The 19977-nt window shown below is 26.6% G+C and overlaps 1 protein-coding gene across 1 annotated transcript; it reads right to left on the bottom strand.

Annotated features, from left to right (window-relative positions):
• Window positions 1–7986: 7986 nt before the first annotated feature.
• On the bottom strand, window positions 7987–19151 carry LOC129968793 (DNA-directed RNA polymerase II subunit RPB3-like). The gene is made up of 7 exons (XM_056083045.1): window positions 18949–19151; window positions 17797–17968; window positions 16637–16765; window positions 15575–15626; window positions 12431–12599; window positions 10821–10858; window positions 7987–9047 (listed from the first exon to the last, which is right to left on the bottom strand). Exons 1-7 carry the CDS (start codon window positions 19032–19034, stop codon window positions 8869–8871), a joined length of 825 nt encoding a protein of 274 aa, XP_055939020.1. The 5' UTR covers window positions 19035–19151; the 3' UTR covers window positions 7987–8868.
• Window positions 19152–19977: the final 826 nt, after the last annotated feature.

Genomic DNA, 19977 nt, shown 5'->3' with positions numbered 1-19977 from the left:
TGAGTAATAGTATGAAAATTCGGTAAATTTTGATATACATTTTAACCGCGCAAAACTTTGCTTAACCTACTCGTAATGCTGCGTTTTTATCGTCTGTATTTTTTTGAAAGAATCAGTTCTGACGTCATAATCGTCATTTGCTCCATGTTTTTCACTCTCTCGTATGCATAGTATACAAAGAGAAAGTATTGTAATTATCAAAGAATTCGGCTTCGAGATTTTGAGGAATCTATATTTTAGATCTTCTAGGGTCTGAAAAACAATTTTTGGAATCACGCCTCTCAGTTTGCGAATACGATAACTCAAGAGTGCTTTGTGATAGACGGATGTTATTTATTACGTCAGCATTATACAAAATTTGTAGATTTTTATAAAATTTTGAACAAAATATATTGAGAGGAAATCTGTTCTGCTGTCTGAGTACAAGGGAAAACGATAACTATAAAACGAATTAGTTAAATAGATAAAATTTGATACATAGATTAAATTGATACATATATTTAGCTTTTAAAATATAGATTTGGAATTAAATCCGTCAAGGAGTTGGCAGACTGCCAGCCAGTACTTTCTAATATATGTAAATGCAATAATTCAAAAATGCAACAATTTAAATAAATGAAATTTAGTGTATGATTTTTGTGACTAAAATTTTAGTTGTGTGCAAAATTTTAGATTCAATTGACAAAAAAAAAAAAAATGTCCAAAATATATATTGGGTATTCTGGTTTTTGAACATGTCACCGATTAATTGCCAACGATCGCTCGCTAATTTGCTCTTTGCCAACTATGGTTCGCCATTGGAATGCGGTTAATACCCAAGATATACAATTTTTTCGGACGGATAATAACATCTTTGTTTAAGAGTATGAGAAAATTTTGGGAAGACCACTCCTGTTTTTTTTTTTTTTTTTTTTTTTTTTGTCTAAATTAATTCTCTGCAACCAAAAGAAAAAAAAATATGTAGATGTAAACTATTTGTAATGTTTTTCAATCAATTACTAGAAGCCATTGGTGATCAGCTGATTCGGCATTGAATCAGCGTGTTATTTAATCGTTATTTATTCTAACAGTTAATTAAATTTAAACTGTTTAGATAATTTTTATTCATAATTACGTCAAATTGCCAACCATTAAAGTTGTATTATTTTAACTGACTTACATCTGTTCATTGAGCACATAAATCTTTCTCATTAAGACCAGACATACATCATAGAGCTATTAAAATATACATATATCTCCTAAATTTCGTGGTATTATAACTTTGTTTCTTTATATATCTCGCAAGCTGTGCATATATTAAACAGAATTCCCCTTCTTTAGCTTTCAACAATGGAAAAAAATCACACGATTAAATATTTCACGAAATAAAGCAAACGATTTGAATTTCATAAAACAAGAATGTAATCGATTGTTAGGAATTAGCCAACAATTTTTTTTAAAAAAAAATCTCTAAAATTCAGAAAAAATCTGCACGGGTATTATATTGATATTAATGAAAAACGTTTTTAGGAATTTTAAGATAATGTAAAAAATTATGTTTATGCTGTAATATTTTCGAAAATTATCACGTAAAAAGCTCTGAAATTCAGCTTAATTTTTAATTTATTTACAATTTAAAAAAATCGCTCCGAGTTGCATATTCCTGTCTTCAAATGTTTGTATCTGCCACATTTTGCAGCTGTAGATCAAACGGTCTAATCTGTCGAGTGCCAACGCAAGCACACACACATTTCATCTTGATTATTATTATAGATAGCAAAAACGAAATAATAAACATCCAATTATAAATAGAACAAAAATGTAAAATATAGCAAAATACTGATTTCAATTAAAAGACGTTTTCATTAAATTTAAATTTTAATGATATTGTTTTCCATTTCCAAGAGACGGAATATTGAATCACATCTTTGAAACTCATATAGCTTAATTACATTTCGCTTTAATTATATTGTGCTTACAAATGATTTCTGTAGATATTAAGATTAAAAAAAATGGAAAAAGGGTTTTTTCATAAATTTAAAAGGTTTAAAAAAGTATAAAAATCTAAAGTTGATCCTGAGAAATTAAAGAAATTTTATAAGATGGTTTCAATATTTGAAAGATAAAAATAAATATTTAGCGCTTGTTTGTAATATCAGTAATAGCAACGTGTCACCAATAGGAATAAACAATATTTAATTGTTTCCCCATTTCTTTAATAATAGATGTGTGTACTTTTGTGTGTGTATGCTGGCATGTTACAGGCCAGACCATTTAACCAACAGCTACCAAATTTACCATATACGTACCTTGAAAGTGGGAATATGAACATCGGATAATTTTTTTAATAATCATAACTAATTAAAGATTAAGCTGAACTTTGTTGATACCTTGCAAAATATTATCGCACAAAAATAAGTTTCACAGTCTCACAAAATTAAAAAAATTCTCTCTTTAATAATACTAATTTAACAACCGTGCAATGTTTAGCTGAATTTGGCAAATTTTTTTTTAAAAATATTTTTTTCCCATTTCCCAAAAATCGATTATATTTGTTTATCTGAAATTCAAAACGATTTCTTCATTTCATAAAATATTTAATTGCGTGATTTTTTTTTCTTTTTGTAGAATGGAAGATTCTATTTAATATCTGTGTAATTTAAAAGACAAATAAAAAATTGAAATTACAGTATCACGCAATTTAGAAGATAGCTGGACATTGACGTTTTTAATAGCGTTATGATATTATAGGACTGATCTCCATTAAAAAGGATCATGTACACAATAAATTAACTTAAATAAGATAATTAAAATTAAATATGTGGTACAGTTCTAGAGACGGGTACCATTTGGCGATTTTCCGCCAAATTTTTCTCGACAAGTCCCACGGACGCTGTAATTTTCAGAATTTCATTTCTCAATATTATGACTATTTTCAAGAGACGCTGGCGAATTTATCTTTAAAGTTTGGCGCCAAATTTGGCGGTACCCGTCCCTAGGATTTAGCCAAATGGGTTTAATGTCAGAAAATTTGGTGGAATAATGGGTAAGAAATGATAGATATCTAAACGATTTATCTGAAAATCAAATATACCAAAAATTCCTGACAAACCAGTAAATCGCTTGAGGTGACTATTGACTAAGAAGAAAAATGTCGAATTTAAACAATCATCTTTATTGTGTGCAAGCTTCAAGCTCTTATTCTTTATAAAAAAAGGAACATATTATATTGAAAGAGAGAGAGACCAATATTATGCGGGGCATACTTTAATAATTGTTGATTTATAGAATTCTGAACCTTTCTAAGATTCAATTATAGATGGTTCAGTCTGATCTTCATATTATCATAATTAGTCTTTGAACGGCTAGATGTAGCATTTTATCTTACATAGTATTTTAGATAGGTAATGCTAGCTTAAACTGTATTAAATCAAAGCCCTAAAGATAATTTCAAATGTCATAATGGTTGCATCACATTAATCGAATCGATGATATACTTATTTTAACGGTAGCATTTTACAGCCATTTTAAATGAATTCCTTTTTGCGAAATTATAACTGCAGTGCGTTGTTATGAATTTCTAATATTGTTTCCTTGCATATTGAGGTTCTTGATAAGAAAGTTTTATAGACATATTAACAGCTGCTGAATGGATGCCGAGTAAATGACCAAAGTAATGGATTTGGCAACAAACATTGCAACTTTGCTGAGGGGGAGGGGTTATGAAGGACTCAAATGAGTAGAGGTAGGTGGAGTCAAATGAGTAAAGAGATATAGGTATTTGAGTTGAGTGCAAGTGAGTAGTTGTTAAGTCTCTTAAGATTGTGGATAATTTGTGATTTTTGTCTTTAAAGGCTCTGTGCCATTTTTTATTATAGATGTGCAGCATGTGGGTTGTTATTTACTACCATACCGATACTGTATGCGCTCTGGTTGTGTTTTGCTACTCTCTATTCATACTATTGTGTAGAATAAAGTATTGTTATTCTTATTGGGCATGTCCGACTTTCCCCCATACACTTATTGCGAGGATTTTTTTTTTTTTGTAACACTCCCTACGTTTTATATCTATAAAAGATATAACTGTTAGTCTATAAGAGATAGTGAGCTTTATCTAGCATTAAATTATTCTGAATTTATAAAGTTTCTAAAAATTAATTTCGGTGTGTATTGTATAAGAATGGTTTGCACAGGGGTGTTTGTGGGACCCCAAAAAATCCCCTGAAACTTTTACGGACTTACTACCGGCATTTTGGAGTTTCGAGAAGGGGGGGGGAGAGAAATGAAAAATTACAATTATGAAGTATTGAATGACCTAATTATAAAAGTTCAATGAATTACTTTTTTTGCAAAATTAACAACCATAAATTTTCAAACATATAAACTACTACATTTTATGCAAATATTTTAAATTACCTGAATTAATTCTTTAAAAAAAATTATCTAATTGCTGCTGCTTTTTTTTTTATTTTCTGATGTTTGTGGGCTTGTCTTTCTTTTGTGGTGAACTTCATAATTGCAGGAAGGTTGACTTTTATTTTCCTCATTTACAGTTGAAGAAATTTCCTCGAGAACAGCACATGCAGAGGTAGATGCAGCTTGCTTTTCTGCTAATGTAGAAGGTTTTTCAGAGACTTTTATAGGTGACTCATCTGAAATACATGTTTTTAAGTCCTCTTGATATGTTTTCCAACTTCTGTTCATATTCAGTAAGAGATCTTTGTGAATTGGATTTTTTGAGCCATATTTTTCACATGAGGTTTCTTTAGAAGCCATTAAATCATATTTAATAGTCTGCACTGCATCTAGGGAATCAATCTTAAGAGAGGTTCTATAGTCAGTGACAAGTGTATCCATTAAGTTGAATGCACTTTCCACTAATGGGCCATGGAAGCAGCTAAGGCAGGCTTTGACCAATTTAGCCAATGTAGGATACTTATAATCATTTGTGAAATCATCTTTTAAATTAAAAACTTTAGACCAATATTTATCAATTGTACACTTGACTTGATTTCCACTTTCATCAGATGTGTAGAGCATTTCTTTGGTGATATCAATATCACTCTGGTATAACCTTATTTCAGCTTCTACTTTTGACTTTTCATTATCACTAAAAATATGGGACATAAAAGATGATAATTTTTCAAAAGCTAATATTGTACTGGTTTTACCTCTTAGCTCTGGATCTAATGCTGTAAAACTAATTAGATATGAATTTTTAAGGGGTAATTTCTGTTTCATATGTTGAAATTTCAAAGTGAAATTCTCTTGCGTACATAAATAAAAAAATATTTCAATAAGCGAAACGAAAAATTTACACGTGCATCAATAAATGAAACGAAAATTTTACACAGCGGAGAAAAAAAAGTTGCGAAGCGATCAATGACAAATAGCTAATACGGCGAAAAATCCCCCTTCTCTACTTATTGGCGCCACGCCAGGAGAGATAAGACCTTTGAACCCAGAGTCACGTGATCGCACATCTGGTCGAACGAAGTCTCTCCCTTTTTTTTCTGCCGCGCCTACTTGCCGAAAAGAATCCAGAAGAGAATGTCCGAGAACCGGGGTAATGAGTCATAACTCGCAATAAGGAAAGAACAAAAAAGAAGTTTTTTCCCCCTTTTCACGCATTATCACTGCCTTTGGAGAAAGAAAGGAAAAGTTTTCACCACACACACTGACCTTGCGTTTTCTGCTTTCAAAGCAAACAAAATTACCCAGATCAAAATAAATAATTCATTATTATTCCTACTTCCTTTTGAACGACGATCCCCGGAATTTCCGGGTATCGAAATTCAAAATCCCCGGAATTCCGGGGTTTCCCCGGAGCACAAACACCCCTGTTTGCAACTGAAATCAAAATCTAGTGAAATTTTTTCCCAAGAGAGTATTTTCTTTAAATGCAATTAAAAAAGCTTAGAATATGTCTTTTAATAATAATAATATATTTAATGTTTTATTATGCTGTTGTATAATTCCCAAAAAGTAATTTAAAAAGATTTTTAAATTTCTGCTGGCCTCAATATTTTGCATTTTAATTACTGCCCCATTAAAATCCTATTAAAATCTTGTGGTAAAATAATAAGTCTAGCTCGCCATTTTTTTTTTCTTTCATGTCATACAATAAAATGAAAAGATACACTCGACATATGATTAAAATAAGTATCGAGTGTGATAATAATTAATTTAATTTAAAATTAGTAGAGTGTTGTAAGTGGTTAACCTTAGATAACTAAACATTCATCTAACAGACAACTGACCCCAGTCACTTTTGTGAATTTGAGATGTTCCTGTTGCACTTACTCACAATATCATGGTTACTTGCAAAATGAATTCTATTTTTTAATTAAAATAATATAATATTTACATTAAATTACATTAATTTGTTTGAAATAAATAAAAGCTTTACAGATTATGCTTGTTTTTTGTTTGTAGTCTATAATGATTAGTTACAGAGTAACACAGATTTAAAATCAATTATCTAGGTTAAAACTGTTATTACTTCTGTAAATATCCAAGATCAATATCGCATGTTGTTTACTATTAGAGCTGCCAAGTACAGTCACAACCAAATTTTGTCAGTCAATCGAACTTCATTCTTGTAAATATTAAATAAGAATGCCAGTCAATATATATTTTTACTAAAGAAAATCGTATTGCAAAATAAGTCCTAAAAGGGAGAACTATAATACAAACTTTCAAGTTCAAGATGATGAGTGATTATAAAAAATGGGAATTCTGCAATTCAAAAAAGAAAATCTATTAAAAGGTGCAATCTGTGCTGCTTTTGATATTCCATAATAAATTCTATAAAAATGAATATTATAAATTAAATTTAGAATGTGTATGAATCATAAAATGAAATATATTTTATAAATAATATTTCAATGATTATTTCGTATACAGTTTTCCATGCTTAAATCAAGCCATAATAGGTTTATGAAGCTCTGTACCATTATAACCAATACATTTAATGAATTCTTTCCAAAGAAAAAAAGTTATCTCATGCAATATGGATTATCATGCTTTCAACAGTGATAACTCAAGATGAATTTATTCAAACAATTAAATGCAGCTTATGTGTAACCACCTAATCAACATCCAATATCAACTTAATGTTCCATTTCTGCATTAACATTTGCTTACAAAATCACTTCTTTCTAATGTCTAAAATGTAGTTAAAAAATATAGTCTTTGTAATTTAGTTGAACTGAAAAGTGCTTAATAGATAAATATCATCTATAAATAATTCAAAGGAGTTTGTAAAGAGGTCATTAGTATGAATTTATAATTTACTGTTTTTTACACTTTTTCAGTTTTTGCTTATTGTACTTATCATGTTTACAAATTTCATTCTGAAAAATTTATCACACTTTGCGAGTGCTATATTTATGAAATAATAATTAATTTTATAAAAGAAAAGTCAAACAATCTCAATCATTTGGGATAATGATAAATATATTCATACTTAAAAGACAACTTATTTAGCCCTAATTAGATGATAAATGCAACACCCGAGCCAACACCCTTTCTCTAACTTATACTCTGCACTAATGTGCAAATAACCTATGATAGTAGATTTAACATGCATTAGACACTCATAGTAGAAGTAGAAAATATTTCACTCTCAGACTGGATGTTGATCTGGTATTAAAGAGCTAATATTATTAATGACATAAAAAATATTGGCCAAACAGTGACTGACCCATGTAATAAATTAGTGGTCATCCATGTTAAAATCTGAAGAACAAATTTCACATTGCTATTAACATTTTTAATTTAATAATTATTATATTATGTTATACTCGATATTCTAAATTTTCAAAAGCAATTTGTAAAATAATTATTTGAAAAAGATAAGAATTGTACCACTCTTTATAGCAGTGGAAGAAATATATGCAATAGATTCAATTGTAAAAGCTTGAATCTTTACAATTCAAACACAGCAAATGCATCCAGTTTGAAATAGCAGCATAAAATAAATGAATGAAATCTAACAATGAAACATTATTTTTTTAAAATATTTATTTCACTTTCAAATGAAACATTATATTTTACAGATGAATGATTGAAATGTGAAAAAATGAATGCCAATTTCCATTGACAAATAATGTTTGAAATATTTTCTCATAGATGGGATAGGGGTGGAATTCTTAAAAGCCTGAGATGAGTACAAATTCAATTAAATGTATTTATTCAATAATATAAAATTTGATAAAAAATTGATTTCCAAAATTTAAGATTGATACAGAAATTTTGATAATCTCCCTTGAGATTTTTAAAATATTATAAATTCAGTCATTTGAAGTCTGTAAGTATTTTGACTTTTTCAGCAATTTTCAAAATTAAGAAAAAAAATTATGTGAAGAAAATAAATTTTGAAAAGTGAATTTTGCAATTATTAAAAACAAAACTTTTAGAAAAATGAGGGATTTTTTAAGGTTTCAATTTGAGATTACTGCTGGTATGGTATTCAAAATATTCATGTACAAATATTCACTTTAACTACGAAAAGACTGAGTAATAATTTAAATAATGATAATAATAATAAAAAAAAACTGCTAAGAATTTTATACTGACAACTTCATAATATTCAGCTGTTAATTCTATTTAGAAAACAAAGCATGTGTCAGTAACAGAGCTATATGACAGGGATATGTAAATTATTTTCAATACAAGGCAAACTGAAGACTTTAAAAAGAAAGAGAAAAAGGCTAGGACAAGGGTCAGTAGATTTCTGAAGATACCAAAGCACTTTACAATACAATATACAATAAACAAAATAAGGAACAGCCTTTTAAATATAAGCCACAGTCCATTTCAAAAGACAAATCCATGATCTTAGCACAACTCAAAAATTTTATCCACATTACAAATAGAATATCTGAGTTAAATGGATAAGGCATCTGTTTGCATTTCATGACTTAGCTGTGTCTGTAAATCACTGAGTTTTTTCTTCAACACCTGCAATCCAGTAAGAACAATATTTTCTGGACGAATGGCTCCACAAGATTCCACATTGAAATAGAACTTATTGGGTTTGCCATCTGGTATATAGTCTGCCTCAGCTAAAGAAGAAGAAGAAAATTAATTATTAATCAATATCAAAATTTGATACTGAAAGAAACTAAAAGATAAGATTCTCTATAGAAAGCATGAGAGAAAACTCCATGACATACAACACATTATTTATCTTTTAATAATTTTCAAATAATCTAAAGTTAAAAAAAAAAAGTTCAATGCAAGATAGCAATACGGATATTTAATTTTTTAAGAGAAAGAGATATTTAAATTATGAATAAATGCTGGGCATTTCAAAGGAATTTTAAAAAAATCATAATTTTAAAATCTTTAAGAAAATACTACACATTCTTAATCTTAAACCTGTACATTCATTTACATGGAAGAGATATATCCAAGATATCTAAAATCTTTCTATTACGGCTATAAATAATTTTGAAAAGACCAATGATCGCTATATACAGATCAATTAACTAAAACAGTACATTTATTGATTAAGTGGCAGTTGCACAATGCACTGTTTATCATAATATAAATAAAAAAAGTCATTATGGTTATTATGTTCCACATCTACTCCTTAACAACTGCCCACATTCAATCAATTTGTATATTTATTATATAAGACAGAAGAAAGAATACTGTCAATTTTACAAACAATAATTAGATATATTATGAGAAATTAACAAATTAAAAAAAATCTTTTTACATTTTGAATTACTTAATAATTACTTTTTATATTTTCATTTTATATTATAATACTTTTTTGACAATGCTTTTATTAATCTTAAAGTAATAATTTAACCAGGCTTAAAATTAAGCCTGGTTGCCAATTGCCTAAATGAACTAAAATATAAAAGCTTTTTTTCATACTTTAGCATATATAAGCAAAATTTGTATAACATAAGAAATATTAATAATTTATGGAGGATATTAGATATCGATGATTTTTAAAAATTGCCTGGTTTAATTAATACTCAAATTTTAATTAAAAACATGAAAGTTTTAAACAATAAAAAGAATCTTGTATATTATAATATTTTATACAAAAATAATTTATATGTTTTTAAAACACTTTTATTCTTTTTCCTGTGGGGAAAAAATGCACTCCATATCTTGAAAATTATTTCCCTTTGTCAAAACATAAGAAATTTAAACATTAATCTTCATTATGACCAGAAGCTAACAAATATCTTCATGAAACACAGCAATATAAGTCCACTAGAAGTGAACAAAAATTAAAAACCAACCTTGACAAAAAAAAGTTTGAAGTTGGCACTCTCTTTTTGCATTGATAGAAAGAGCAATATCATAATACAGATAAATATTCTAAGACAAAAGTTCAGTAAAATTTGTTTTAAAATTTTGAAACTTTAGCATTTAAAGTGAATTTTTTATAAAATTAATACAGAATTTGATATTTAAATTGGGAAGTTTTAAAGATTATAGAGAATATTTTTTTGAGGAAAAAGAACTAATAAGTTTTATCTAATTCAGCTTAAACACCAAAGTTATTAACAAATAAGCATTATAAGTAAAATAATACTCGCAACAACAATGCATTTTTAAATCAGTCACAAATTAATATTTTCAATTTATATACTTTTAAAGCAGATATGCTGTTGTTTTTCACTAATTTAAAAGGAAAAATGAAAGAAAGTAGTCCAATTTAAATTTCAGAATATGCTTAAACCACTTGCAAGTGGAAAAAAATCCCCAAAATAATGAACAAAAAATAACAAAATACTTGAATAAAATTTAAATGGACATATTCTTAATTTAAATTTGAAAGTAAATAATATTTGTGCCATAGAAATACTTACATTTATCTTCATCTATCATTGAATATTCACTTTTTGGCCTGTAAAAATAAAATGCAAATCTTTTACTAAATCATATAACTAACTTATAGAAGAAATAGTGTTACAAGAATGGGAATCTAATATATTTTTTAAATGTATTCAGAATGCTATAGTAATAATGTTTAAATGGAGCATTTAAGGCATCACAAATCACCTGGCCCTATAAATAGGCATTAACTATAATATAGGTACTTATATTAGATTTAATAAACTGTTATTTCAAGAATGCTTTTTAGAATTAATGTAATCCATGGTAAGTAAACAGAAATCCATAGTTTGACTAAAAAATTAAAAACTATTAACATTAATCTTAATTATCAGAATTTACTATCAAAGAAATGTTTATGAATTTTTAGTTGTAAGGAAATCAATAAACATAAGATTTTCATAAAAATATATTTACATTATCTCTAAATCTTTCTATTCTGAGCAGATCTATCTGACATGAGATGCTTTTAAATTGTTTATGAAAATGATAGCATTAAGTTACTATACAGATATTTCCTGGCTTAGTTAGTGAAGATGCCATGCTGTTTTTCGAAATAGAATATTTTTCTAATTATATATTTTCTATACACTTTTTTTCATTATTTGTATTTATTATTATTATTTTCATTATTTCATTTCACATTTTGTATTAATGCAATGTTCAGGTGAATATGATCTAATATTATTTTTTACTTAACAGTACTTAAAATCTTGTATTATATAACTAAATAGAAAGGATAAAAATAAATTCTAGCAAAATATTTCCTTTGACAATAGAAACATTTCTTCTAAAAATCACCAATAAAAAATTGCACAGATAAAATCTCCTAACTTAAGAATAATAGTGGCTCAACCATCACTTAAAAAAAATATATCAGTATGAAAATGTTACAATTGTGAACAATTAGTTCTTTCCATGGTCAAGGGGATTGAAAACAAACTGACAAAATGAAAACAGTTTTTAGAACAATTAGGCAAATCAAAACCACTTTAGCAATATCTCCCTAAAAATGAAGAGACATGCAATATAATCAAATGATAACGAGGTAAAAGAAAAAATGATCTTTCATAAATTTCCACTATTAATTTAGAATTGAGCAATAAACAGTCAGGTATGATGGACAATGCAATTTGGCTGTGTTCATTAAATAACAATAATAGAAATAAATTATGCAAAATTATTTTTAAAAAAATGTTCTAGAGCATTTATTTAGATACACAGCTTTAGTTAGATAGACAGTTATTTAGTTAAGTATAGTATTATTCAACAATTATATTGTGTTTATCCTATTAAAGCAATTCTTATATATTTGAAAATATATTTTTCTGAAAATAAGAGAACATAGGTATTGAATGCTGAAATCACATTGACTCAAATATTATATTCATAACAGAAAAAATAGATTAAACTTATTTTCTAAAAAGAAGCCCAACTTTTAAATAATTGACAAACTAAATTTTAAATATATTTTATTCAAAGAGGAAAGCAAAAACTAAAAATAAGCGGTAACTGTTTAATTAATTTATAGTACAGAAAATTTTAACATATAAGATTGTAACTTAAAATGATACATAATTCTTACCATTCTTCAGGACGTGGGTAAGTTGTATGTCGAAAAGCATTGTCTGGATCATACTCAAAAGCAACACCACAGGTAGGATTCCATTTTGCATGTTCTTTTGCCAGCCCTTTCTTCGCATATGCACGGAGTTTTAATTCCTGCCCTTTTCGCAATTTTACAATCAAAATATCTAGTAGAAAAAATATAATGAATAATATTAAATGAGAGTTCAAAACAATTTAAATAAGCAGATAAAGTATTCTTAACTAATTCAATTAAAATAAATAATATTTTGACTTAAGAAATTCAATAAATTACTAATATTCAATATCAAATCATAAAAACACATCAATTTAATGTTCACAATGCATATCAAATTACTATTCAGAAATAAGAGAGACAAAGAAGTCCTGCGTGTAGATAGATTTTAACAAGAATTTTAGGAATATTTAAAATTTATTATAATATAAACAATTTTTATTTTTCTGTGGCTATCAATGAATTTGTTCCCTGAATCATAAATGTGTTTTCAATGTGTGCAAAAAACATTTTCTCCTCTTTAAAAAAGAAAAATTACATATACAAAATCAAGATCATGGACAAAATCCTTCTTCGCTTTTTAGCAACTTAAAATATAAAAGCCTTTTTTAGCAAAAAAAAAAAAAAAAAAAAAAAAAAATAGAAAATAACTTGAATACTATACTACTGTCCATTCACTAAAAAAATATAGTTGTTATAATGGCTATTTTATTTCTTCCTTCTTTTTTCACATGGATACATTATAGTACATTAAAATTTGATATTTCTTTCATTTAGAGGCTGAGAAAAATCAATCACTTCATCATTCTTTTTCATCCAAAGTATATATTCACATGCTAATTAAAATTTCAAATAAAAATTAAACAATAAGTATAATATTAATGTATGTTATTACTAACAATGTGTTTTTATAATTCAACATTTTTTTTTTTTTTTTTTTTTTTGCTTCCTTTACAAATATTTATTATGATGGATGTTAAAATTTAGATTATAATATGCATTTAAATTTTTTACAACTTTTAAGGCAATCTTAAAACAATTTTTTATGTACTTTTCTAACATCAATTCAAAGGGAATTCACCATATACTTCAAATTTTAAATCAATTGATTTTGAACAAATAGTGACTAGCTTTCTTTTATTATTATAATGATGATTAAGACGAAATATCCAAAGTTAATTTATAAAACATTATGTGGAAAAAAATATTGTCAAACTACATAAGATTAATTCAATTTCTCCAGTAAAAGGTAAATAAAATTAATAATAAGGAAATCAGTCAACAAATCAAAAATGTTGCAAAACTTAAAAAAAAAAAAAAATCATTGAAATAAAAACAGCTTTTATACAACCTTGTTTTGTAAGGAACTTTAAAAGCAAGATTTTAAAAAATATTTATTACAACTTATTATCTTTCCTCATTTAATATGTTAGAATTACATAATTTTACATTTAATTACTATAGTCTTTTTTTTTATTTCTTTATTTCTGAACATATTTTCCAAATAAATATTTTTAAAAGACTTTTTTAAAATATAATTAAAATTTAAACATTCATGTACAGTGGAGAATTGGGACGACTGGGATAGCTACATTTATGTCTAATAAAAAAATTAGAACTAATTTCTAATTTTTCTATTCGAAACAGCAGCTATAGCCCCTTGCTTGATCCTAATTGTTACATCAGCTATAATATTATTTGTGTTCAAAACAGAAAACTCAATCTTTATGCCTCAGAAGTAAACACAAATTCTTATTTTTTTTATGATTTTTTCAATCTTGTTATATTTTAAATGTATAATAAACTCAAAGTTATAGTATTTAGAAACTAACAATCAAATTACGCAGAAATGTAACATGCTTTATGCGATATGGATTTTAAAAGAAAATTCTGCAGTGAGAGGAATGGGACATGTTTGATTACATTTTCTAAATAGCTAAATATGCAAACAATTAAAGTTTTTAATTTTTCTTAATGTTGTTTAATAAAATTAGTTGTTATTGAGTTACAATGCAATAGTAAATTGATGATTTTCAAGTTATTAAAATATATAAGTAAGTATACATTATTACAACATATAATACACACACTAAATAATATAAAGAAATAATGCACAACAATAAAAAAGCCAGGCATCCATTAAACAAAACGAAAATTCCACTCTTTTTCAAAAATTTATTTAAGGCATCAGTGTCTCTCAACATGTTTTGTTATTCTTTATTTTTGTTAATAATTTGCATCATATAAAGTATGAATTCATACTCTAGATCTTCTGTAAAATTTCGCACAAAAAATTATTTTCTACCTCAAATCACATTTACCACTTAATTTCAGTTAAGGAAAATACAACTGTAAATATAATAAAGTAATAAACAATATAATAAATATTAAAGAATGAAAAAATGAAGCTAAGTTATGAAAGTTATTTATTAAAGTATCTGTCACTCTAAATTAAAAGGAATTATTAATTTTTAAATTTTGTTATATAAAAATGTCATGAATATGGAAGAAAAAGCATTTGGGAAGAGAAATATATATTAAATAATAACATATTGCAATAAGTGGAAATAGTTGTAAAAGAAAATATAGCTTTTCAAGATGCGGCAGCACTAATAATTTCAAAATCAGCTCTTGTTTGGCATGTACAAAATCATAAATCAATGAATGGAGAGGATATCAAAATATATTATTTATTAATTTTAATTTTCTCAACCTTGTTTCCATACCTCCCTCATATAAGAAAGGTGTGGGATAAAAATGTTATGATTTTTATTTTTTGTGAAATCTGTCCCACTGTTCTCAACTCTCCTCTACAAATATTGCTTTTAAAAAAATAAAGATAGTTTAAAGATAAAATTAGATATTTAAATAAATATAAGATCATGAAACAATATTCAAATAAATATGTTTCATGATTCTAGTAGCCCTGAAAAATCGTAATAATATGAAAAAAATTCTGAATACTACAAAATTTTAAATGTTCTGCAAAATAACAACCAAATTTCAATTAAAATTTCATCCATGCACATATTAAGATTCATTTTTGGGTCGAGAAAATGTTAAGGCACTAAAAAATGACAAAATTCATGGCTGCATTTTAACTGTCAGAATGTTAAACTGACTCACCATCTGTATCTCCATATTCACTTGTATCTTCTTCACGATGTCTTGAAGTAACCTGAAAGAGAAAAATCACAAACAAGGAAAAATAAAAACCACTGAAGATATTAAAATTCATAACATTTATCTAATCTTCACAAAAATTATATTTATTATTCCCACGTGTTAAAATGAATTCCATGAAAAAAGGCATAAAAAGTATAATTTTATTCAAAAAAATATGAGCCAATTTAGTTTGAAATTTGAAATGTTATTGTAGTTATTTCAGCATTTTTAAAGTCATCAGCACCAACTTTGTGTGTTAATGTAACAGAAAAAAAAGCAATAAAAGATTCATTTAATAAATTGTTAATTCTATTAGATATGACATCTGATAATATATTTAATGAGCCACAAGATTTTTTAAAAAAATTATCATTATCAGAATTTAAATGGAAATAATTCTTGAAGAAAACAGCATTCCACAAACCATTCGATTTGTAGCTTTCAATTCTCGAAGAGGGGCAGAACTAAAATTCCTTTTTTAAGTAAATTAACTTGTGGGTAAAACACTGTTCTTAAAAGCAATTTTTTTAATTAAAAAAATTATAAATCCAGATATATAATAATATATTTTCAGCAATAATTTATATATATAAAATATAAGAGATAGAAGTAGATTCAAAAATATATTATTGGATAAAAAAAGGGGAAATTTAAATTTATTTGCAGATGAAATTTTAATACAAAAGGCCCTATGCTATAGAATTTTTAACAAATGCCCAAGATATGGTAAAAAACTAAAATTTGTAAATAAATAATAAAGTGTAATAATCTTTAATGTGATAAATCTCAGCATAATATTGAAATGTTTTCATTTTTTACTGCTCATTTACTACTATAATTTAATCTTTTGTATTATAAATACAACTATTAAAAAATCTAAGCAAACTTAAATTAGGATAAGAAACTTAATTCTCCAAAATATTCACGCATTTAAAAATGAATATAATATTACATCTATCAAAAATAATGCAATTATTTCATAAGAATTAAAGACTATTGATATGCTTTTATAATATTTCTTACTGGAACAACTTTTGGGTCACTGGTTTTCATATCAGCAGTAGTCACATGACGGGTTTGATCTTCTGTACATTTTACATCGAGTGTAAACTCAATAGAACACTCAGTACAGAAATCACTACAAGTACAATCCTACAAAATAAATGTTTATATTATTTCCAATATTTTTGGATACATTATATTTGATTTATTATATTAAATATTCTTTAAATTTGTAATTTTAAACTTTTTTTTCAGAAAAATTATCAACTGTCATATAATAATAACCAAAGGAGCTCATTTATACAGAAAAATTACAAATACTGCAGCAAATAATTAGATGATAAATATTAGAGCGAAATCTTTAAACGTATTTTCAAATTTAAAAACTTAAGTTATTTTCAAATTTATATTTAATGACTTTTAAATTTGGGAGAAAATATGGCAATTACATTTTTTATTCCAAATTATAAAATTTCAACAATTTAAATGTGAAAGAAAGTTGAATTCTGTAATGAAAGTAAAAAATTTTATTATCATATAGTAAGAAAAACACTGATTTAAAAAAATGTAATGGTTATTTAAAACAGCAAACAGATAAGCCATGAACAGGTGAATAAGTAGCAGCAGCAGACATGAAATATGGCTACTTTTATGATCATATTTATAGATGTTATACATCTGACAATAATGCATTAAGTGTTTTTGTACTTTATTTAGAACTATGAGAGAATACTTATCATAATATGTGCTCCCCCACATCATTTTTATTCTATTACGAAAGCAAAATCATAACAAATTCATTCAAAGGAATCACCACAAAAATGAATAAACAGGATCAATAAGACTATCTCAATTTTACAAACTGTGAATTTGTCATTAATACATAAAAATGTTATCATCAAATGTGAATTTCCAATCTATAGGGATATAACAATAATAATAATAAAAATCTTTTTGCTTCTACAAATATAAATTTATGATGGATTAGTTACATTTAGACTTAACACTTGTAAATATTAATATATTATGATGAAAAGAACGGATTCTTAATTAATATTTAATCTTTAAGAAAAATCAAGGATATATTTTTTCATATAATATCATAGTATAAAATAATTTTCAGTTTACACTTAATTAAAAAATGGAAAGACTGAAATGAAAAATAAATGCAAGCAGCATACCCGGGAATACTGCATTCTTTCCACAGAATCATCACTCGTGAGAGGGATAAGTCCAAGGCGATGAGCAATAAATTCATCATGCAATACAGAAGAATTAGCTTCAAGTTGCACCCAATCAATGGCCAAAGTAGGTACTTCTGCAATAAAAACCCTTCGAAGACTGTTGGCCACACTAAATATTAAGAAAAATACATTTATTTTAAAACATTGCAAAAGCAACATCTAAAAAATTAAAAGCACACATTTATTTTGATGTTCGAATCCGAAATATTAATCTCTTTCCTTTTCATATCAAATTTATATATAATAAATACTAAATACAAACATAATTAAATATCATAATGAACTAACATCATTAACATGGTTAAAAAAATCATTCAATATTATATGAATGTTGAATAATTATTTAGATTTAAACATTCTGTTGCAGTAAAATAAAAATTAAAAAAAAATACCAAATTTACAAACAATTTATCATATAGAAGACACATGTGTAACTTACATAATAAAATTTTATTTATCATACTTTACATGATTTTAAAAATTAAAAATCTAATAAATTTCTAAATAAAATAGATCTTAAAAAAAATATGTATACAATATTGTTATGCATTTTATATTAATAAGGAGTATTTACTTACAAATGCCTCAATGATTATTATGAGCTTCTGAAAAATTCTTACAATGCTATTTCTTTTCTATTACATACCAAATTAAGTATATTAATGATTATAAAGCTAAATCATTCTTTTGTGTGAATTCCATGCGACGAATTCAGTAAAATATATTTAATACTAAGAGGAATGACATCGCTTCTTAAGAAACAATAATACAAAATCATTTATACAATATATTGATTTCGAAGCAACGGTAACTAAGAAATTCTTTCACCTTCGTTAATTTCAAAAAAATTATTGTTGTTAAGAGCAGTAGATAGATATCATACGTGACAATATTAAAAATAAAGAATCCCAACAAAATATACGTTTCATTCCTTTTAGAACTCGATCGGATTAAGTATTAAAATAAAAGCTAAGCATTGCAGATCAATTGTAATTTATAATAATATCAAAAAATATGACTTTCGTACTCACTGTTTGTTTACAAATAAAATAAATAATAAACACACATGGAGATTCAAATTGTTCTTACCTTAAGTCGGTATCTTCAATAAAAAATTTTACATTTTCCTCTGTCAGATCACTAATACAAACAGATGGCTGGTTGGCGTAGGGCATTTTTTTGATTGGTAATAAACCTTAAAGCAAAAATTTAACCATGTAAAACTACAATCTGTTCATCACATATACTTTCAATCTCGATTCATTGATTGTTTGCGCAAAAAAAAGCAGGTAAATTTATCAGTCACAGTTGCAGCGAAGTTACTGCATTTTAAAATATTAAAACAAAGTTGCTAATAAATTATTTAATATATTTAGCCTTTTTTCTAATATTAAAAAGCAGAGAATATCAATTCAGTCAGAAAAAGGAAATATATCTTGAAAATGCTAAGCAAAAAAATAGCTGCTTTTTTTTTTGTTGCGTCAGAAAGTTCAAATTTCCTGAGAGCTGGATTATCAATCATTTTCATCTATTAAAAAAAAAGATGAAAGAAAAGGGGGGGGGGAAGGAACTAGGTAAATATACGCACTTTCTCAAAAATGTTTCCAGTAAAAAAATTGTTTTCGTAGAACTACTATTCCCAACTCTTCATTTCAATTTTTCACAGGAAGTAATTATTAAAAATTACTGCAACTGAAATTTCCACAAATGGCACCGAAACTCATATTTCTCTTAATTGTTTTCAGGGAGATGTGGCGAATAGCATATAAGCCAGTTAACAGCTCCGCTACTCGAGCAATTATTTTGATATCATGGTTATGTTACTGGACTACGAACCACAAGGTCCCAGGTTCTATCCTCGCGCGGATCACAATTCGCTAAATTGGTGACCTCGGACGCTGAACATGCAACCTTCGTACAGCCGTTGTGGCGCCATTTACCCGCAACCAAAGTTGTCAGACTCACTTGACGCAGCAACCACTCACCACGCACGCTCGCCATAACGCTTGGCGCTACTCAACTGGGTACAGGCCCATTAGACAACAGTTAATAATTAATAATTTACCACTCAACAGCCACATCATTTGTCTCACCTTCGACTCACTGGAGGGAGAGTTT

This window comes from Argiope bruennichi, chromosome 5 (assembly GCF_947563725.1).
Source record: "Argiope bruennichi chromosome 5, qqArgBrue1.1, whole genome shotgun sequence".
In the NCBI taxonomy this organism is placed as follows: domain Eukaryota; kingdom Metazoa; phylum Arthropoda; class Arachnida; order Araneae; family Araneidae; genus Argiope; species Argiope bruennichi.
The sequence above is the reverse complement of the archived record's forward strand: the minus strand, read 5'-3'. Positions and strand labels throughout refer to the sequence as shown.

What these genes read in the sequence shown, in the direction of transcription:
- LOC129968793 (XM_056083045.1), bottom strand. Translation starts at nt 19,034, where the DNA reads ATGCCCTACGCCAACCAGCCATCTGTTTGTATTAGTGATCTGACAGAG. An exon ending in ATTGAAGATACCGACTTAAG is followed by an intron (nt 17,969 to 18,948) that starts GTAAGAACAATT and finishes CTTAATATTTAG; the next exon opens with TGTGGCCAACAGTCTTCGAA. An exon ending in AAAGAATGCAGTATTCCCGG is followed by an intron (nt 16,766 to 17,796) that starts GTATGCTGCTTG and finishes TTTATTTTGTAG; the next exon opens with GATTGTACTTGTAGTGATTT.